The following is a 22,975-nucleotide window of genomic DNA, read 5'->3' as shown; positions in this document are numbered from 1 at the left end:
TTGACCCCTATCATGCAGACAGCTACTCCTGCCAAAGTCCCAATTTTAGTTGTTGCTTCTATGTCTCATTGAAATGTAAATGTCCTTCTTGTTCGTACCACAAGTCTTAGTAATATCCGTATTTGGCTTAAGTCTACTGGAAGAGTTCTATTATATTTTGACTATCATTTTGTTTTGATTTTGTCTCATTTCCATAATGAGGGCACTAAAAGCTACAGTTTGTGCTTGCATTATTTTTATGTTCGCTTAAGTTTGTTTTGTTTGTCAGGGGCCTGTGTATTTGTATATTTTTCTTAGTACGGATAATAAACTGCCAACTAGTACAAACAAACCTGGTGGAGTTACACGCTGATTGCTGATGAAGTTCTTTGTTAGTACATTGATAACCTCTCAGAATGAAGGCACTTTCTCCAATAGCTGGGCGGAGAGAAGAGTGTTTGAATAGGACCTCAAGTCAAAGCACATAGTGATTACCATCCATTAGCAATTTTTTCCCCCATAATTATTGTAATAGTCTACCTCTCTGTGGCCCAAACCTTTTGTTACGCCTTGGTTCCGGTCTTTTATTCTTCTGTTTTTAATCCTCTCCTGCTCAGCAGAATTTACTATTTTTTTAATTCTTTACTAATTGCAGTGGAGGCTGACTACAGGAAGAAAAGGAACATTTTAGTATATTTAATTGTGACCTCATCGTGTCTGTTGCAGAGGATGCTGGATGAAGCAGAGTTGGGGATGAAAGGTGGAGAAGTGAATCAGTCCCTGACAGAAACCTTGTAGGGATGAAGAGTAGGCAACCTGTTCCCTTCGTCTTTGAATATTTAAAATTCTGTCTCCCATTCATGAGAGAGAGAGAGAGAGAGAGAGATAAATAGGTGTTGACAGAGAACAATGCCAGGGTTTCCTCTGTCAAGTTTAATCAAGTGCCTTTGCTGACAGATAGAACGTTTTCTGTTCTGATCCTGACAAATGAGTTGAATTTGAACTTTGAATTTGCCAACTCCCCTGCAGATGAAACACCAGTCTTAACACAAGGTCAGGTTTTCACTTTGCACTGAATGAGCTGATTGTGTGTTTGTGTATGGTTTATTTCAATAACGCTGTGATATTTCTGAGTAAGTTCGCTGGGTCTTTGTGCTATTTGGTGCATGCTAATTGGACATTTTAATTGGCACTGTCAGGGTCAGGTTGTGCACTTCAGAACTCCCCAGCTCTATAATGTCTGAAAACCTAATTGAAACTTACAGATGAGAGCGAACCGTGGGGTAAATCGTTTCATGCCAAATTGCCGGCATTTGTTGGTCTCTGTCAGGAGTTGTTATTTTCTATGGAGGTCTTCATGTAGCTGTGGTCTATTTATAAACCTGCCATTTGATAATCATCAGGGGCTAAGCTGCATACCCCGTTGTCTCTCTATTTTATGCACTAGTATTATAAGCAACACATTCCATTGCCTTGATGAGTAATGTGAAACGTCACAATTGGAAGGGGTTTGTTTGTTTGTTTGTTTCATTGGGAACGGTTTCGAACATACTGTTTAGAGATGGCACCTTGCATCCCACCTTTACTGATGTCTGTGTTTTATCAGGTTTTTACTGTGTTAGGAATGCGAAACGGGGGGAGGCCACGGGCGTTCTGTGAACTGAAATAAACGAGTGAATGAATTGCCTGTCAGTAGTTGATGGTGTGTCTCTGAGGCACAATGCCTATACTGTAAGCGTCAGGCTCATTGGGGTTAAAGCTATAACACAATTGTTCAACCTGGGATGAAGACATATTTTACATCATGTGAGTAATCTTCCACTTACCCAATAATTGATCCATGGAGATGGGGAGATGTCTGAGTAAAGGTACATAGTATACAGTACATGCATATTATAATATAGCTAGAAGTAGCTGATACAGAGATGCAAACTACTGTAGTCGGAGAGAGGGAAACATTTACGCGGTGGGAATCACTGACACTTTTCTTAACTAGGACACTACATCTCTCTCTCATCTATAGTAAGATACAAGTACTCCCGTGTGGTATTACTGGCCTTGATATAAAGCAAACTGCACAGAGCACTCATAAATCAATGGTGAAGTAGGCTGTCCTGTTTTTTAAATTTTTTAAATATACACAATTCGTATAAGCAGGACTTTTACTCACTCACTTTATTCAAACGTTTTAATATGACCATATTTGTTGTAACTCAAGATATGCCGTAATAGATATGTAACTAATAAAGATAGATGATGAACTTAAGACATTAATGGGGATTTTGCTACCAGCAACCAGTCACATGAACAATTCGATAAGTCTGATGGAGCATCATGCAAATGCCTTGTCATACTGTCAAGGGTCCAAGGGGACTTGTCAAGGGTCCAAGGGGACTTGGGACATCCCCCCCTAAGTGCATTGACCTTTCCCATTATATATTCCCATCCCTGTACCGGAGTAATGAATAATGATACAGATTGTCAGCTATTCTAGTCCTTCTCCGTCAACCAGTCCACGACTCCTTCATCTGTGTACCGTAGATAATGATCCATTAAGGGAAATCAATTTGGCTTCACTGATACAATTTAACACAGCAGTCAACGGACGCTTTCTGTTGGTGTCTAGGAGTTTGGTATCTCTCTGTGTGCTCAGTGTTAAATCATGATGAGGACTTGAGAGTATACCCATGTTTTGACATTTTAGTCATTTAGCAGATGCTCTTATCCAGAGCAACTTACAGGGGCAATTAGGTTTTAAGTGTCTTACTCAAGGGCACATCAACAGATTTGGTCACCTAGTTGGCTCTGGGATTCGAACCAGCAATTTTTCGGATACTGGGCCAACGCTCTTAACCGCTAGGCTACCTGTTGACTCACTGGACAATGCTTAGCCATGGAAAATGTACATGGGAATGGTAATCATCGGTAGACATCAGTGATGGTGGTATGATTTGATTATTGCTGCAGGTTCCAAATGGCTAGACTTGGATACTGTATGTCTGATGATCTTGTTTAGCAGATAGAGTAGATTCGGTAATAAAGTGATACATGGTTTTTAATTAGACTCACATTTTAATGTTAATTAGCAAATGGAATATTGTCGATATTGTTGATGTTCTGTCATCATATGAGACTGTTTGTGTGGCAACCCAAGAGAGGTATTCCATCCTGACATTTAAAGCTTGTTATTTTCTCTATCTAATGTATTTTTGCTGTCTCTTTCTCAGCCCTCACTAATGTGAAGCTATGGGCCATCGACCGCCAGTGTTTCCAGACCATTATGATGAGGACGGGCCTCATCAAACATGCCGAATACATGGAGTTTCTAAAGAGGTGGGCTCCTCTCTCGCTCTTTCCCTCTCTTTCTCTCCCTCTCTTTTCTCTGTCCTCCACCTCCCCTGAGATGCCATTCGAGCGAGGACGGAGGTTTGAGTGACTGTCCCTGACAGTCACAGAATCACCTTCCCCCTCTTCCCATTTCCTGTCACTGATGTCTGGGTGCACTGTTCAACAAAGACACTTGCTGGATGCATGTTCAAATGAGCATCAGGCGATTGTGCACTTCAGGTCTTTTACACTAAATCTATGTGTTACCACTTGGAACTGTTAAAACACCAGTTTATTGATCATTGTCATACTATGTTTGATATCACTGTCCTCTTTCTGTTCACACAGCTGAGTCTAATCCATGCTAACACATTGGCTGAGACTTTACATATTGATTTCACATGTCCTACTTTCTCAGCTTCAGACCTGCCTTCTTTTAACTTTAAACATAGGCTTACCAATGGGTTTTCTGCTCTACAACAAACAGCATGATGTCCCTCTCAGACCAATATACTTACTCTCAGTAGACATACACAATACAGTAGATGATGAAATCCCCCTTTTCCTCCAGTCTCCATAAAGAAATGGGTAATTGAGGAAGAATGTTGCACCTATCTCTCATGCCAGAGCCCCAGTTGTGCCTTTTACTGGATGTTCTGGACCCGATGATATCACATGCAGGGAAAGAGGAAATTGATTTGGATGAAGTTGGCTTTTAGTGGTAAAATAAGACGCCTTTCTCCCCACGCATTGGCAGCTACAGCCGACTGGTGCACAGGGGAGGAAGTCTCAAACAATCAATAAAGTCGTTTGACTTTTAATGGCTCGTGTAATGTGATCTCTGAAGATGCGCTCAATTTGCAATAAAAGATACCTTTTGTGTCACAATATTTGTGAGGTAGCTTCTGTCAGTGCATCTCTTCAGTGTAGAATGGCAAATATCAAACGCATCAAACGCATCCATTTCTGAAGGAATAGTTTCCGTGGTAACAAGCAACAATGTTTCGAAGAGACTCGGAAGTTGTCAAACTGCCAGATTGTGTGTGTTTGTTTGTGCCCTCGTGTGCGTTCCCGCATGTTTTTTGTTTTGTTTTTTTGTGCGTGCGCCTGTGTGTGTGTGTGCCTGCACGTGTGTGTGTGTGTGTGTGTGTGTGTGTGTGTGTGTGTGTGTGTGCGCCCATGCATGTGACCGCCCACGTGTGTGTGTGAGTGAAGTCTCTCTAGTTGAGGAGAGAGCATGCCAGAGGTATGTAAATATCTTTGAATCTGCCAAGAAAGCCTTCTTGAGCTTCCTGGGAAGGCTTAGTATAATTGGAAGCTGCTCTCAGGCTCAACCTTAAACTAAAACCCTGTCCACATGTGAACATCGAGCTGTGGCTTACGACTGTGGTGATTCTGCACAAACCTCGCCCCACTTCAGACGATGCTGGTGTTAGGGGAGGGTTAAAGCACGTGCGAGAATTGGTATGCCGCCACAGCTGTGCCTATATACATACGCCAGTGAAATTGATGTACCTGTTTTATCTTCTCTCTCTTTAGTCAGTCATACAGATTCCACTCTTTCATGCAACCTGCTGTGCTGGCTTTTACATGGATTCTGCATACATGCTCTGCTAGTGCATTGGTCTTTTGGTTTACTTAGATAGACAACAGAGGGAGTATTGATGCTGCGAACCTCGTGAATAAACCGTATGTATCAGTTGTGACCGATGCTTTGTGAGTCATAAAGCACCACAGCACCTAGTGCTGTTCACCAGGCCGAGAACAGCATGAGCTGTTGGCTTCACCTTCTGTCTGAACTCTCCATAATGGCTAACTCTCGCTCCCTCTCCCCAACAGTGTTCCAACATTCCAAGGCCTTTCAGAAGAAATACTCAGCAAGCTAGCCGACGTTATGGAAGAGGTGAGTTTCCAAGGTGTCCTGCTTGAACTTAGCAGTGTTCGTGGCAATGGTGATTTACGTCTATTTCATTGACTGTGTAATTGAGCAATTCTTTTATGAACCACATCATTACATAATGAAGAATTGATGGCCTGGAAAACTCCTAAGGATTATTATACTGTGGATATTCACACTTTAAAATAGGTTTATCTGGAAATGTAACTAAACTGCAATTTGTTATCATTGCAATGTTCATACTAGTGGCAAGGATTTTCAGGTCTCCTGTCCTGGGCTGACAGAGCCATTTTAATTGATTTGAGGTCTCATCTGTAGACAGTAGCTCACCAGACACAACCTGAGGTAAAAACTCACAGACAACCTCTAACCTCTGGTCTGACAACCTCTGGTCTGACAACCTCTGGTCTGACAACCTCTGGTCTGACAACCTCTGGTCTGACAACCTCTGGTCTGACTCTGACTGCAATAATATCTGTGTATAATTAGGAGACCATGTGACCTGACTAGGAATACTGTACATCTGGGCTCTGGTTATAATTGGGATATATCCCAATTAGACTATAACCAGAGCCCAGATGTACAGTATTCCTAGTCAGGTCACATGGTCAGGTCCCTCTGATCAGAATATCAGAATGCTATCAACAGTGTGTCTAGTTTCTTGCTGTTAACTCTAAATGACCTCTTGCCGTAGATCTATGAGTAAGAGGGAACAATTATAGTTGTAATCCCAACCTCAGCGCAGATCGCTAAGCCTCTTATTATTTACTGGCATGCTGATGGTTCCCAAAACGGTGGTAAGTGGTCATCAGGACCACTCGAGCATCTCAGACGTATTACATTAGGTACGCAAAAATGTATCTCTACAGTCTTTCGCCTCCAATTTTTAAGCTAGTTAATTTCCCGAACAAGCAAATGAGCTCTCTGATGTTCGTTTTTAATTGGATGACTTGACCTCCAGTATCTTGTTTCCAAAGTTTCCAAAGAACATTTGGTAATGAAAACCACATAAATACAATTACGGCATGCTTTCTCTATCAAAGTCAAATGAAGTATTAGCACAAAAATCACAGGGGGATCTCTTCTTCTTTTTTTGAATTAAAAAAAAAATAAAGTACCCTTTTATGTAACTAGGCAAGACAATTAAGAACAAATTCTTATTTACAATGACGGCTTACCCCGGCCAAACCCAGACGACGCTGGGCCAATTGTGCGCTGCCCTATGGGACTCCCAATCACAGCCGGATGTGATGCAACCTGGAATCAAATACATGTCATGGTTATCTTAGTGTATTGGATCAATAGACGATTGGCTCCATTACGAACACACAGACTTATTTCTAAACCAACCAATAGAATGTATCTTGCCATGTTTTGTTTGTTAAAGTGTTTTTCATTGGCACCAACTGCTGCTTCTGAGTCACCCTGACTTCCCCAGCCCTTAAAGAACCACAAAGGAATTACATGCGAAGGGCAAACACAAGTCTGAGTTATACTTCATATGATGAAACAGTATTTGGGGTTGCAGTCATATCACAATCGTACAATCCACTCCATAGTTCCCTAGGTGTTTCAGATGCATACAACTCGAATGTATATTCTGTTTCTATGTTCAGACACAGAATGCCCTATTGGTTACCAAGACACTATCCCTCCGACTGACTGAAATAAAACATGAGGAAAACCCAGAATGTTCAACCAGTTGAGAGCATTGATCTCCAAAGGGGGTTGATGATAAATGTGCGGCCATGCAGCGTGGTGGAGTTGGGTTACCCTGTAGGAGTGGGAGCGGGGGCTCTTCCCAGGCATGAAGTGCCCAGGGCAGGCCAACCTCTCCCCTCAGGCATCCTCTCTGATCCCCCTTCCTCTACAGTAATCCTGCCTGCTCGGTCTCTGCAGATAACCCACGCCTGCTGGCTTACTGCGAATGTGTGTGTATGTGTGCTTGCATGTGTGTGCGGGTGCGATTAGTTAAAGAGTGGACACATCCCCAGAATACGCTAGAATCAATCAGACCTAATGGACCTGCAGAACGATCAAAGAATGGTATTCAGCATGGAACAATACAATGCAGACAATCTCCTTGCCCAGTTTGTTTGTTGTCATGGTGATTTGCCTAGACATGAAAATATGATTTTAAAAATGGCATATTGCTAATTGCGCAGTTATCAGTCGTTCCTTATTGAACCTCAGCGTTAACACCATCCTCTCTGGACGTGTGCGGTGTTGTGCCTCGAACTACAGTAGTGTTTAGCTTCAGTGTTTCCTGAAAGAATAGACAGGCATTGTACTAACATCAGGCTCAGAGATGGTATTTACCTTGATTTACACGAGGAAACTCAGTGGGGAAGGTTACAAATGAGAACATTCGGGAACCTCAGGCAAACCCACTTACAAACAACATCTGTGATGCGTGGCATTTCATTGAAGACTCTGAGATTTTTCTCATTACTTACTGTCACTCATCATTTCAGTCGGAAATCTGCAAAGATCTATCTATGTGAATCCAGAGGAGTGTTGTAGCGTGTGTCAGTGCGTGGAGGCAACTAATTCAAGTGGTAATGTTTTCCTCCAAAAGATGTGATGTGGAGGCTTCTTTGTGACATGGGGGCTGGATTATGGAACAAGCTCCTAGAGCCTTGCAGTGTAGGATAAGGAAAATACTACTGCAGGAGCAGAACACCAAAGGCATGATAACTGGAGAATCTACTTTAGACCACAACTACAGGGGAATCCCCTGGGTGTACAGTGTGGCCTGTGGCTAGTATAATCAGAAGACATTTTGTTTGTGCAAAACGGCATCGTTTTTTTTCTTACATTGTCTTCACACTTAGTTTAAGTGACAGACGCAATAAGAGCCTTTGACAGCACCCCATCTACCAGTTCATTCACAGTTAACCCTCCTATGGTATTACTCTGAAACGGATGACAGGCTCCTCAAGCACACTGGGAAGAGAAACAAACTCATTACGTCACGAGCCATATCAGCTGTAACAGAACAGCAGAGTAGGTCTTGGATTCTCATTCCACATGCAAAGAAAAAGGAGACTGGGGCACCCAAGTAAGAAAGTAACTGATTCTTGTCAAACGAAAGTGATAAGATACGTAAAGTCAAGAAGTAATTGAGTGTTGTGGAGCAGAATGTTCTGCGTGTGCCAGGGCACCGTTTCATCCAGGCCTTTCCTCTCTTTTAATGACTTGCCAATTACATAATGAGAAATACCCACTACCTCCACTCCAAGACTACTGTTTGATGTTTAGCCACCATTCACAATGACAATAAAATCTTAAGGTTCTCCTGGTAAGTTATAACTTTTTAAAACTCAACACGTGAATTACTTCTCAACTCATCTTTGAATGTGCGACTCAAAAGATGTCGGGATGTTTTAAGCAGTTTGCACTAGTCTTATATTTATGCTATGTAGTTTAGCTACTGTATGGGGACAAGTATCTATCTAAACATCCCTTTTTCAGGACCCTGTCTTTCAAAGATAATTCGTAAAAATCCAAATACCTTCACAGATCTTCATTGTAAAGGGTTTAAACACGGTTTCCCATGCTTGTTCAATGAACCATAAACAATCAATGAACATGCACCTGCGGAACGGTCGTTAAGACACTAACAGCTTACAGACTGTAGGCAATTAAGGTCACAGTTATGAAAACTTAGGACACTAAAGAGGCCTTTCTACTGACTCACCAAAAGAAAAAAAGAAAAACACAAAGAAAGATGCCCAGGGTCCCTGCTTATCTGCGTGAATGTGCATTAGGCATGCTGCAAGGAGACATGAGGACTACAGATGTGGCCAGGATCGTCCTCGCAGTGGCAGACCATGTGTAACAACACCTGCACAGGATCGGTACATCCGAACATCACATCTGCGGGACAGGTACAGGATGGCAACAACAACATCCCAAGTTACACCAGGAACGCACAATCCATCCATCAGTGCTCAGACTGTCCGCAATAGGCTGAGAGAGGCTGGACTGAGGGCTTGTAGGCCTGTTGTAAGGCAGGTCCTCACCAGACATCACCGGCAACAACGTCGCCTACGGGCACAAACCCACCGTCGCTGGACCAGACAGGACTGGCAAAAAGTGCTCTTCACTGACGAGTCACGGTTTTGTCTCACCAGGGGTGATGGTCGTACTGCTCGTTCTGTGCATGATTTTCTGCGAGACAGGAATGTCAGTGTTCTGCTATGGCCAGCAAAGAGCCCGGATCTCAATCCCATTGAGCACGTCTGGGACCTGTTGGATCAGAGGGAGAGGGCTAGGGCCATTCCCCCCAGAAATGTCCGGGAACTTGCAGGTGCCTTGGTGGAAGGGGGTAACATCTCACAGCAAGAACTGCCAAATCTGATGCAGTCCATGAGGAGGAGATGCACTGCAGTACTTAATGCAGCTGGTGGCCACACCAGATACTGACTGTTACTTTTTTTGATTTTGACCCCCCCTTTGTTCAGGGACACATTATTCCGTTTCTGTTAGTCACACGTCTGTGGAACTTGTTCAGTTTATGTCTCAGTTGTTGAATCTTGTTATGTTCATACAAATATTTGCACATGTTAAGGTTGCTGAAAATAAACGCAGTTGACAGCGAGAGGACGTTTCTTTTTTTGCTGAGTTTACTACTCATTGGAATGCCCATTCCTTAGCAGAAACCGCTCTAGACACAGGGGGTTTATTTCAATTTGGGAGAAAGAAAAACAAAGTCTCGGTCAGCCCAAAAAGTAATGTTCCCTTTAAATTAGCTATTGATTTTTGTTCTTCTCCGTCTTCATGGATTTTTCCCATGCAGTTTCAATGAATTCTGTTGCCATTTTCTTCCAAGCCTAAAAATATACTAAAGCAGAGAAATAAACTGGAAAGCGTTGTTAAAAGACAGTTCCCCTTTGTCACTGCTGATGACTGATCCTCTCGACCTACTCTAACTGGTAAATAAATACTGACTAGGATAAACACTCTTTACTCTAAAATATAAATTGGTGAGCTGTGTTTGTTTAACATGAAGAAACATATAGTATACACAGTACCATGGTGCCTGGTATGTAGGAACATATAGTATACACAGTACCATGGTGCCTGGTATGAAGAAACATATAGTATACACAGTACCATGGTGCCTGGTATGAAGACACATATAGTATACACAGTACCATGGTGCCTGGTATGTAGGAACATATAGTATACACAGTACCATGGTGCCTGGTATGAAGAAACATATAGTATACACAGTACCATGGTGCCTGGTATGAAGAAACATATAGTATACACAGTACCATGGTGCCTGGTATGAAGAAACATATAGTATACACAGTATCATGGTGCCTGGTATGAAGAAACATATAGTATACACAGTACCATGGTGCCTGGTATGAAGAAACATATAGTATACACAGTACCATGGTGCCTGGTATGTAGGAACATATAGTATACACAGTACCATGGTGCCTGGTATGAAGAAACATATAGTATACACAGTACCATGGTTCCTGGTATGAAGAACATATAGTATACACAGTACCATGGTGCCTGGTATGAAGAAACATATAGTATACACAGTACCATGGTGCCTGGTATGAAGAAACATATAGTATACACAGTACCATGGTTCCTGGTATGAAGAAACATATAGTATACACAGTACCATGGTGCCTGGTATGAAGAAACATATAGTATACACAGTACCATGGTGCCTGGTATGAAGAAACATATAGTATACACAGTACCATTGTGCCTGGTATGAAGAAACATATAGTATACACAGTACCATGGTGCCTGGTATGAAGAAACATATAGTATACACAGTACCATGGTTCCTGGTATGAAGAAACATATAGTATACACAGTACCATGGTGCCTGGTATGAAGAAACATATAGTATACACAGTACCATGGTGCCTGGTATGAAGAAACATATAGTATACACAGTACCATGGTGCCTGGTATGAAGAAACATATAGTATACACAGTACCATGGTGCCTGGTATGAAGAAACATATAGTATACACAGTACCATGGTGCCTGGTATGAAGAAACATATAGTATACACAGTACCATGGTGCCTGGTATGAAGAAACATATAGTATACACAGTACCATGGTGCCTGGTATGAAGAAACATATAGTATACACAGTACCATGGTGCCTGGTATGAAGAAACATATAGTATACACAGTACCATGGTGCCTGGTATGAAGAAACATATAGTATACACAGTACCATGGTTCCTGGTATGAAGAAACATATAGTGTACACAGTACCATGGTGCCTGGTATGAAGAAATTGTACAGTATCAAGAATGTTAACAATACAGATATGAATCATGGTGGTATCAAACCCCCCAGAATCATACGATGGATGTGTGTCCAAGCAGGCAGCAGTTGAATTGGGAGTAAGAGGTTTATTTTTAATTCCAGACATCTGGGCTTGGTCAGCTAGGGGAGTGGGCGGCCATTCCCCGTTCCCACACTGTTCTGTTCTGGCCCATTCAGAGCAGAGCATGTCAATAGTTCACTGTTTTCCATCTGATGTGTGAGGGTAATTAAGCAGCTACAGATGTAGAATCAACATTTGATCGCACTGTTGCAGGATAACTTTCTTGCATTGCAGGAAATGTAAAACTTGTGGTGTATTTGAGGTTTAAGAAGGCTTGTGAAAGTCCATTAATCAACACAATAATTCACATTTCCTTTTGCTGCGGGATTATCTTCCTGCTTTAGCAAACTGGCTCAAATTAAGATGCTAGACCTGTATCACCAATCAATGGGTGGCAGACGGGTCACATGCTAAACTAAAGAGGAATGAAAAAGGAATGTTACCAAAACCTGTCAATCATCATTGAATACAAAAGATTGGAAATAATGCAATCTATTTATTATTTACATAAATTATTTTATGCATAGTGATGATACATAAACTACAGGCCATGATTTCCCCTTGATAAGCCTGCCCATTATACCAAGGAATCTCATTTCCGATTTATGACCCTTCCCTTCACTCCATCTTTATTGAAATGGTTCTGCTGTCTGTTTTAAATGAATATGGCGGCTTCGAGCTCCAGTTGATCTCTTTCTTCTTGATGCATGAAAAGTTATTGGTTATTACCAATCCATTAAAACCTGCTATTATCTACTCTTAACCTCAGACCTATTTATCTATCATGGCTAATGTACTTTTATTTCAACACAATCATCCCTACTGTGTTTCATTATACCTTCCACCAAAGTCCGCTTGATCTAGTGCTACCTGTATAGGAGCTCAGTTGACTTCCTGTCACAACCGAACAGTGGGAAAAGAGCAGCTAAGCCATGTCTGGAGTCCTATAGCCTGGGGGACCTGACGCTGAGCTGTTGCTGTGTGCTTTTCTTCCTCCCCGGCCTACAAAGAGGTGTAATGAGTTCGCACTCCGGAAATATATTGCATAAAGCTTACTTCATTATTCATTACTTTCTTCTTCTTGTTTTACTGCGTCATGGATCGATCACGCAGACGTTTCGCCTTTACAGCCTTCTTCAGTGTCTAGGCACAATTTATTTTCATTCAAAACAGCAGTTGTAAAGAAATACAGTTAAGCAGCAGGTGCTTCTAATCAGGGTGGCCACTCATCGGCCAATCAGGGACATGGCTTTTCTGATCTACCTGTATACAAATTAGTCACGAAGAGATACAGAAACATAGGGTAGGGGAGCGGTGCACGAAGGCCAACTCACAAATCAATCGGCGCAGGTGTTCGCTCATCTAAATACCTCACATCAATTCATGAGATAGCCCCCACAATGTACATCAGACAAAGCCCATTCATAAATATGTGGGGCCAACTCATAAACGTTATGCAACATCTGATATGGACAGTGTTCTTATAACAGTCTAAATTTGGCTTATAGGATGGAAGTGACATCTATTCTCCATTCAAACCGTGTGGAGATACAGAATGTAATGTATATATCCGCACTTCTCTTTGGAGTCATTTGTTGTCATAGTTACCTCCCCTAAGTGGTGGGTATACTTTTTCAATCAAGACGCAACGCAATTCATTCATAGAATGTTCTACTGTTCTATGAAGCCTCTCGCAGCTGGCGAGGTGAAATCTTGACGTCTAATAGCAGATTTGTGTTCTCCAAGATGTACTTTCAAGGTGCGAGATTAAAATAACCCAAATGAAATGTCCAGAAGGGAACTCTGAGGGTAGTCCCTGATTGGTCCTTTAGAACTGCTCAGTGATACACAATAGTACCCGTCAGGGGGAGAATGAATGACAACATAAATGATATGTTAACAGAACATGAAATGAAAAGGCTCCTAGTTGATTTTACTTATCACCCAGCAGTAGATGTTAAAATGTCTCTCCTTCTTCATCTGAACACATCTGAGCATAGGGAAGGAAGGAGAGGGGTAATGATTGGAAACATGTCACTGCTTGAAAGGGAAACACTTCACATAGGAGCCCTGCTGCCAAGGTCTGATGTGAAGCAGCAGCAGCCCTATATCTCTGTTTCAGTCCCAGTCTGATAAATGCAGGCTGTTTCATTCAGAAAAAGAAGAATGTATCATTTTTAACATCACAAACTGATATTGATGTCATTCTTGTCTTCTTTGGTCTCGTTTGTCAGCACATGGTCTGTGTACACAGTGATTTGATTTTCCTAACTGCTATTCTGCATTGGGGCAACTGGTGGTGATTCAACATGGTAGTTGCGTGCCTGACAGAGGCCTGTCCTCAGCCAGATCTCTTCGTCCAGTTCAGGGCGGTGCTGAGTGACACTTCTCTTCCTCTCCTTACAGACGCACTACGGGGACGGGGAGTACATCGTCAGACAAGGAGCCAGAGGGGACACCTTCTTCATCATCAGCAAGGGAAAGGTGAGGGAGGACACTCTCAACATCATGTAGACCAACCATTCAATTTTATGAAGAGAGGTGCATGTATTAATGGAAGAGGTGCATGGCGTCAGTGGGGCTAGCCAAGGAATGTCTGCTATGGTGATTACAGTAGAGGTTAGTTCAATGTCATTAAGAGGTGATCTTATCCTCCTGAGGGTATATGCTCAATTTGTGATGGAACTCCCTGCCGTTAAATCGGAATTGTTGCTATTTTAAGCTGTCTTTCCCCTTCCGTGTGGGTTTCGGAATGAGGCCCCTCTATTAAAGCATTGAATGACTGCTGATCTCTTTTCTGACAGGTTAATGTCACCAGGGAGGATTTGCCCAATGACATGCCTGTGTACCTGCGAGCCCTGGGCAAAGGAGACTGGTTTGGGGAGAAAGCCCTGCAGGGGTATGTTGATTTATTTCTGAAAAGGCCATAAAGATTTTTCAATACTGAGTGAAACCTACTTCTTTCCAATCTCCTTCAGATATAGTATGTAAGTGATTGGAATATGTAATACCGGTTATGTAACACCCCACTCTGCACATTCAGTCCAAGATCACTTCATCGGGACCAAGTGGAAGGTAGAGAGTAAAAGAGAGATAGAGGGAGAGTTTGAGAAAGAGGGTTCGGATAAGAGTGAAGAGGTGATCAGGCCACCACACTGTGTGTCTATCATAGTGAAGAGCCCCACCGTGTCCGAACAGTCAGCAGCCTCTCTCAGATCACACTTAAGAGAAAGTCACCCCAAAGTTCAGCTTTTCACATATTACAATTCCCCCGCTGTTGCATATTGTTAACCTGTTAGAGGCCATGGAGGGAGGCACTATTGCTGAAGAGATTGTATTGTGGAAGAGAGGTCGTATGGAAAAAGTCAGATCAGTTGATCAAGTGGTGTGTATTATGCAAGTATCAAGTTATGCAAGTATCATCAAATCAAGATCAAATTTGTTTATATTGCCCTTCATACATCAGCTGATATCTCAAAGTGCTGTACAGAAACCCAGCCTAAAACCCCAAACAGCAAGCAATGCAGGTGTTGAAGCACGTTGGCTAGGAAAAACTCCCTAGAAAGGCCAAAACCTAGGAAGAATCCTAGAGAGGGTAACCAGGCTATGAGGGATGGCCAGTCCTCTTCTGGCAGAACATGGCCCAGATGTTCAAATGTTCATAAATGACAAGCATGGTCAAATAATAGGTCTGGGACAGGTAGCACGTCCGGTGAACAGGTCAGGATTCCATAGGCGCAGGCAGAACAGTTGAAACTGGAGCAGCAGCACAGCCAGGTGGACTGGGGACAGCAAGGAGTCATCATGCCAGGTAGTCCTGAGGCATGGTCATAGGGCTCAGGTCCTCCGAGAGAGAGAAAGAAAGAGAGAAAGAGAAAATTAGAGAGAGCATACTTAAATTCACACAGGACACCGGATAAGACAGGAGAAGTACTGGATAAATACTGGAGGCTGAGACAGGAGGGGTCAGGAGACAATGTGGCCCCATCCGATGATACCCCCGGACAGGGCCAAACAGGAAGGATATAACCCCACCCACTTTGCCAAAGCACAGCCCCCACACCACTAGAGGGATATCTTCAACCACCAACTTACCATCCTGAGACAAGGCCGAGTATAGCCCACAAAGATCTCCACCACGGCACAACCCAAGGGGGGCGCCAACCCAGACAGGAAGATCACATCAGTGACTCAACCCACTGAAGTGACGCACCCCTCCTAGGGACGACATGAAGAGCACCAGTAAGCCAGTGACTTAGCCCCTGTAATAGGGTTAGAGGCAGATAATCCCAGTGGAAAGAGGGGAACTGACCAGGCAGAGACCGCAAGGGCGGTTCGTTGCTCCAGAGCCTTTCCATTCACCTTCACACTCCTGGGCACGACTACACTCAATCAAATGACCCACTGAAGAGATGAGTCTTCAGTAAAGACTTAAAGGTTGAGACCATAAAAATGGAGCTCCATAGGAGAAAGCCCTGCCTCCAGCTGTTTGCTTAGAAATTCTAGGGACAATTAGGAGGCTTGTGTCTTGTGACCGTAGCGTACGTGTAGGTATGTATGGCAGGACCAAATCAGAGAGATAGGTAAGAGCAAGCCCATGTAATGCTTTGTAGGCTAGCAGTAAAACCTTGAAATCAGCCCTTGCCTTGACAGGAAGCAAGTGTAGGGAGGCTAGCACTGGAGTAATATGATCAAATTTTTTGGTTCTAGTCAGGATTCTATCAGTCGTGTTTAGCACTAACTGAAGTTTATTTAGTGCTTTATCCAGGTAGCCGGAAAGTAGAGCATTGCAGTAGTCTAACCTAGATGTAACAAAAGCATGGCTTAATTTTTCTGCATCATTTTTGGACAGAAAGTTTCTGATTTTTGCAATGTTACGTATATGGTAAAAAGCTGTCCTTGAAACAGTCTTGATATGTTAGTCAAAAGAGAGATCAGAGTCCAGAGTAACACCGAGGTCCTTCACAGTTTTATTTGAGACGACTGTACAACCATTAAGATTAATTGTCAGATTCAAAACAGAAGACCTCTTTATTTCTTGGGATCTAGAACAAGCATCTTTGTTTTGTCCGAGTTTAAAAGTAGAAAGTTTGCAGCCATCCACTTCCTTATGTCTGAAACACAGGCTTCTAGCGAGGGCAATTTTGGGGCTTCACCATCTTTCATTGAAATGTACAACTGTGTGTCATCCGCATAGCAGTGAGAGTTAACATTATGTTTTCGAATGACATCCCCAAGAGGTAAAATATATATTGAAAACAGTAGTGGTCCTAAAACGGACCCTCGAGGAACACCAAAATGTACAGTTGATTTGTCAGAGGACAAACCATTCACAGAGACAAACTGATATCTTTCCGACAGATAAGATCTATACCAGGTCAGAACTTGTCCATGTAGACCAATTTGGGTTTCCAATCTCTCCAAAAGAATGTGGTGATTGATGGTATCAAACGCAGCACTAAGGTCTAGGAGCACGAGGACAGATGCAGAGCCTCGGTCTGTTGCCATTTACCACCTTCACAAGTGCAGTCTCAGTGCTTTGATGGGGTCTAAATCCAGACTGAAGCCATTTGCGACAGTATCAAAAATAAATTTCAGATTGTTCTTATTTTTCTCAATTAAGTTGGAAAAATAGGATGATCGAGCAGCAGTAAGGGCTCTTCGATACTGCACGGTACTGTCTTTCCAAGCTAGTCGGAAGACTTCCAGTTTGGTGTGGCGCCATTTCTGTTCCAGTTTTCTGGAAGCTTGCTTCAGAGCTCGGGTATTTTCTGTATACCAGGGACCTAGTTTCTTATGAGAAATGTTTTTAGTTTTTAGGGGTGCAACTGCATCTAGGGTATTGGGCAAGGTTAAATTGAGTTCCTCAGTTAGGTGGTTAACCTATTTTTGTCCTCTGACGTCCTTGTGTAGGCAGAGGGAGTCTGGAAGGGCATCAAGGAATCTTTGTGTTGTCTGTGAATTTATAGCACCACTTTTGATGCTCCTTGGTTGGGGTCTGAGCAGATTATTTGTTGCAATTGCAAACATAATAAAATGGTGGTCCGATAGTCCAGGATTATGAGGAAAAACATTCATATCCACAACATTTATTCCATGGGACAAAACTAGGTCCAGAGTGTGACAGTGAGTAGGTCCAGAGATATGTTGGACAAAACCCACTGAGTCGATGATGGCTCCGAAAGCCTTTTGGAGTGGGTCTGTGGACTTTTCCATGTGAATATTATAGTCACCAAAAATGTGAATATTATCTGCTATGACTACAAGGTCTGATAGGAATTCAGGGAACTCAATGAGGAACGCTGTATATGGTCCAGGAGGCCTGTAAACAGTAGCTATTAAAAGTGATTGAGTAGGCTGCATAGATTTCATGACTAGAAGCTCAAAAGACGAAAACGTCATTTTTTTTTTTTGTGAATTGAAATTTGCTATCGTACATGTTAGCAACACCTCCGCCTTTGCGGAATGCACGTGGGATATGGTCACTAGTGTAACCAGGAGGTGAGGCCTCATTTAACACAGTAAATTCATCAGGCTTAAGCCATGTTTCAGTCAGGCCAATCACATCAAGATTATGATCAGTGATTAGTTCATTGACTATAATTGCCTTTGAAGTAAGGGATCTAACATTAAGTAGCCCTATTCTGAGATGTGAGGTATCACAATCTCTTTCAATAATGACCGGAATGGAGGAGGTCTTTATCCTAGTGAGATTGCTAAAGCAAACACCGCCATGTTTAGTTTTGCCCAACCCAGGTCGAGGCACAGATACAGTCTCAATGGGGATAGCTGAGCTGACTACACTGACTGTGCTAGTGGCAGACTCCACTAAGCTGGCAGGCTGGCTAACAGCCTGTAGCCTGGCCTGCACCCTATTTCATTGTGGAGCTAGAGGAGTTAGAGCCCTGTTTATGTTGGTAGATACTACGAGAGCACCCCTCCAGCTAGGATGGAGTCCGTCACTCCTCAGCAGGTCAGGCTTGGTCCTGTTTGTGGGTGAATCCCAGAAAGAGGGCCAATTATCTACAAATTCTATATTTTGGGAGGGGCAGAAAACAGTTTCCAACCAGCAATTTAGTTGTGAGACTGCTGTAGAGCTCATCACTCCCCCTAACTGGGAGGGCCTACTTTATGTGAGATATAGACAGATGAAAGACGAAAGGAAAAATGCTTCCTCAAATTGTGTTTATACTCTTTGTTTGTAATGGTTTCATCTCACTGTGTTAACCTAACAAAATCTTTTCCCTTAGCATGACAGCTACTTGTTGTTCAGCCATTCGTCTCTGTACTTTTATAGCTGTGGAACAATGCTATTTAGGTCATTGGTCCTAAGGTGTAGAAAGCAGCAGCTATCACACTGATTAGAACAGTCTATCAATGAAGACCTGGGGCTCCTTCTTTCACTCAGTCAGTCAGTCATTGAGTCAGTGTGGTGTGAGGACAGTTATCCAAGATGGCGTAGCAGTCGACGTGTGTTGTCTTCTCCCTTGTAAATATAATTTTCCTCTGTTTTTTTTCTTGTGTATATTTTAATCTCACTTTCCATGTACGGACTGAACCCGCCTCACCCAATGTGGTACGGATCTGCTATTTTTCTACTTTAGAACCGGAACCCCCATCAGCAGCTAGCCAGCTAACTAGCTACTAGCTACTAGTTAGCCACTGCTAGTGTTCTTCACCGTTAACTCGGACACCAGCCAGCCTCAGCTTGGTCAATACCTGCCATTCTGCACAGAGCGATAGCGCGATATCCTTTTTCTCTACCATATCTCCGGATTCCTACCGCAAGTCCTGAACCTTTACACCGGATCGTCGCATCTAGCTAGCTGCTATCTGAGTGGCTACTCCTGGCTAACATCTCTGTTCCGAAGCACCAGTTAGCCTTGAGCTAGCCTCGAGTAAGGCCCATCTCCCGGCTAGCCAAAGAGGTCCACCAACTTTTTCCATTTGACCTGGACCCTTTACTTCTGACACAGAGCCCCCCCGATCCATCACGACTGGTCTGCCAAGGTAACCGTCTGAGGTGGTTTCAACAGGCTCTTCCGTTGCGACATCGCTGAAGGCCCTTCTGCTAGCCTCGGCCCGCTAGCTGTCTGAATTGCCGTGTCTCCAGCTCGCCTAGCGTAGTAGCGACTACTGAATCGACTCACCTATTGCTACTCATTGGACCTTATGATCACTCGGCTACACATGCCTCCTCCTACTGTCAATATGCCTTGTCTATTGCTGTTTTGGTCAGTGATTATTGTCTTATTTCACTGTAGAGCCCCCAGCCCTGCCCAATATGACTTAGATAGCCCTTTTGTTCCACTGGTACCTCTAGAGACAAAACCTCTCTCATCGTCACTCAATGCCTAGGTTTACCTCCACTGTACTCACATCCTACCCTTGTCTGTACATTATGCCTTGAATCTATTCTTCCACGCCCAGAAATCTGAAATCGTTTACTCTCTGATCCGAACGCACTAGACGGCCAGTTCTTATAGCCTTTAGCCATTCCCTTATCCTACTCCTCCTCTGTTCCTCTGGTGATGTAGAGGTTAACCCTGGCCCCGCAGCCCCCAGCACCACTCCCATTATCCAGGCGCTCTCATTAGTTGACTTCTGTAACTAGAAGCCTTGGTTTCATGCATGTTAACATCAGAAGCCTGCTCCCTAAGTTTGTTTTATTCACTGCACACTCCGCCAACCCCTAGCTGTGTCTGTATCCTGGCTTAGGAAGACCACCAAAAATCCTGAAATTTCCATCACCAACTACAACATTGTCTGACAAGATAGAACTGCCAAAGGGGGTGGAGTTGCAATCTATTGCAGAGATAGCCTGCAGAGTTCTGTCATACTATCCAGGTCTGTGCCCAAACAATTTGAGCTCCTACTAATCCACCATTCCAGAAACAAGTCTCTCACTGTTGCCACTTGTTATAGACCCTACTCAGACCCCAGCTGTGCCCTGGACACCATATGTGAATTGATTGCCCCCCATCTATCTTCAGAGTTTGTACTGTTAGGTGACCTCAACTGGGATATTCTTAACAGCCCGGCCATCCTACAATCTAAGATAGATGCCCTCAATCTCACACAAATTATCAATTAACCAGATATCATCCTGACCAACTTGCCCTCTAAATGCACCTCTGCTGTCTTCAACCAGGATTTCAGCAATCACTGCCTCATTGCCTGGGTCCGTAATGGGTCCGCGGTCAAACGACCACCCCTCATCACTGTCAAACGCTCCCTAAAACACTTCAGCGAGCAGGCCTTTCTAATCGACCTGGACCAGGTATCCTGGAAAGATATTGACATCAGCCTGTCAGTAGAGGATGCCTGGTTGTTCTTTCAAAGTGCTTTCCTCACCATCTTAAATAAGCATGCCACATTAAAAAATGTAGAACTAAGAACATATATAGCCCTTGGTTCACCCCAGACTTGACTGCCCTTGCCCAGGACAAAAACATCCTGTGGTGTACTGCATTAGCATTGAATAGCCCCTGCAATATGCAACCTTTCAAGGAAGTCAGGAACCAATATACACAGTCAGTTAGGAAAGCAAAAGTTAGCTTTTTCAAACAGAAATTTGCATTCTATAGCTCTAATTCCAAAACGTTTTGGGACACTGTAAGTCCATGCAGTAAGAGCACCTCCTCCCAGCTGCCCACTGCACTGACGATAGTTAACACTGTCACCACCAATAAATCTATGATAATCGATCATTTCAATAAGCATTTTTCTACGGCTGGCCATGCTTTGCACCGGCTACCCTTACCCTGGCCAACAGCCCTGCACCCCCTGCAACAACTTGCCCAGGCCCTACAAATCAGCTGGGCAAGACAATCTGGACCCTGTCTTTCTAAAATTATCCGGCAAAATTGTTGCAACCCCTATTACTAGCCTGTTCAACCTCTCTTTCATATCGTCTGAGATCCCCAAAGATTGGAAAGCTACCACAGTCATCCCCCTCTTCAAAGTGGGAGACACTCAAACTGTTATCGACCTATATCCATCCTGCCCTGCCTTTCTAAAATCTTTGAAAGCTAAGGTAACAAACAGATCACCGACCATTTAGAATCCCACCGTATCTTCTCCACTATGCAGTCTGGTTTCGGAGCTGGTCATAGGTGCACCTGAGCCATGCTCAAGGTCCTAAACGATATCATAACTGCCATCGATAAAAGACAGTACTGTGCAGCCGTCTTCATCGACCTGGCCAAGGCTTTCGACTCTGTCAATCACCGCATTCTTATCGGCAGACTCAATGGCCTTCTCAAATGACTGCCTTTCCTGGTTCACTAACTACTTCTCAGATAGAGTTCAGTGTGTCAAATCGGAGGGCCTGTTGTCCGGACCTCTGACAGTCTCTATGGGGGTACCACAGGGTTCAATTCTCGGGCAGACTCTTTTCTCTGTATATATCAATGATGTTGCTCTTGCTGCTGGAGGTTCTCTGATCCACCTCTACGCAGATGACACCATTCTGTATATATCTTGCCATTCTTTGGACACAGTGTTAACTAACCTCCAAACGAGCTTCAATGCCATTCAACACTCCTTCCCTGGCCTCAAACTGCTTATAAATGCAAGTAAAACTAAATGCATGCTCTTCAACCAATTGCTGCCCCGCACTCCCTCACCTGATGAGCATCACTACTCTGGTTTTGACTTGTCCTTGAGTGGCCCAGCCAGAGCCTGGACTTGAACCAGATCGAACATCTCGGGAGAGACCTGAAAATAGGCTGTAACGTAACAAAATGTGGATAAAGTCAAGGGGTCTGTATACTTTCCGATTGCATTGTAAATGGGAGGTACAGAGATGAGGTTGTCATTCAAAAGTCATGTTAAACACTATTACTGCCCACAAAGTTAGTCCATGCAACTTATTATGTGACTTGTTAAGCACATTTTTACTTCTGAACTTATTTAGGCTTGCCATAACAAAGGGGTTGAATACTTATTGACTCAAGCCATTTCAGCTTTCATTTTTTACTAATTTATAAAAATAAAAAAAAATAAAAAATGTAAAAACAGTTCCACTGACATTATGGGGTATTGTGTATAGGCCAATGATGCAACATCTCAATTGAATCCATTTTAAATTCAAGCTGTGACGCAACAAAATGTGGAAAAAGTCAAGGGGTGTGAATACTTTCTGAAGGCACTGTAAACCGTATGGTGGTGGTACAGTGGTACTGTATATCAATGGTACACATCCTGTTGTTTTTCGTAATGAATAAAACACAAAGAAAAAAAACAAGTTAAACTAATAGGTGACAAAGATAAGACCCAGTTTCTTATTGTTCTACTCAATAATGTGGGTAATAAAATAAAGAATCTCATAAAGGATATATTTTTTTTAATGAATCAATTAAGCTAGATTTGTTTTGTTGCTCGACTCATA

The 22,975-nt window shown here is 43.1% G+C and overlaps 1 protein-coding gene across 5 annotated transcripts in view; it reads left to right on the top strand.

Moving 5' to 3' along the window:
• LOC110498977 (cGMP-dependent protein kinase 1) overlaps nt 1–22,975 on the top strand; it is a 169,035-nt gene that overhangs the window by 116,912 nt on the left and 29,148 nt on the right. For 4 of the 5 annotated variants that reach the window (XM_021575730.2, XM_021575733.2, XM_021575734.2 and 1 more), the window contains exons 4-7: nt 3,207–3,312; nt 5,146–5,209; nt 13,990–14,067; nt 14,388–14,482. In XM_021575730.2, the coding sequence (XP_021431405.1) occupies nt 3,207–3,312; nt 5,146–5,209; nt 13,990–14,067; nt 14,388–14,482 (343 nt within the window). Of the gene's footprint in view, nt 1–1,664; nt 1,786–3,206; nt 3,313–5,145; nt 5,210–13,989; nt 14,068–14,387; nt 14,483–22,975 lie in introns of those variants that run through there. The other variant, XM_021575735.2, reaches the window with a different exon arrangement.

Source organism: Oncorhynchus mykiss, chromosome 20 (assembly GCF_013265735.2).
Source record: "Oncorhynchus mykiss isolate Arlee chromosome 20, USDA_OmykA_1.1, whole genome shotgun sequence".
NCBI lineage: Eukaryota > Metazoa > Chordata > Actinopteri > Salmoniformes > Salmonidae > Oncorhynchus > Oncorhynchus mykiss.
The sequence above is the reverse complement of the archived record's forward strand: the minus strand, read 5'-3'. Positions and strand labels throughout refer to the sequence as shown.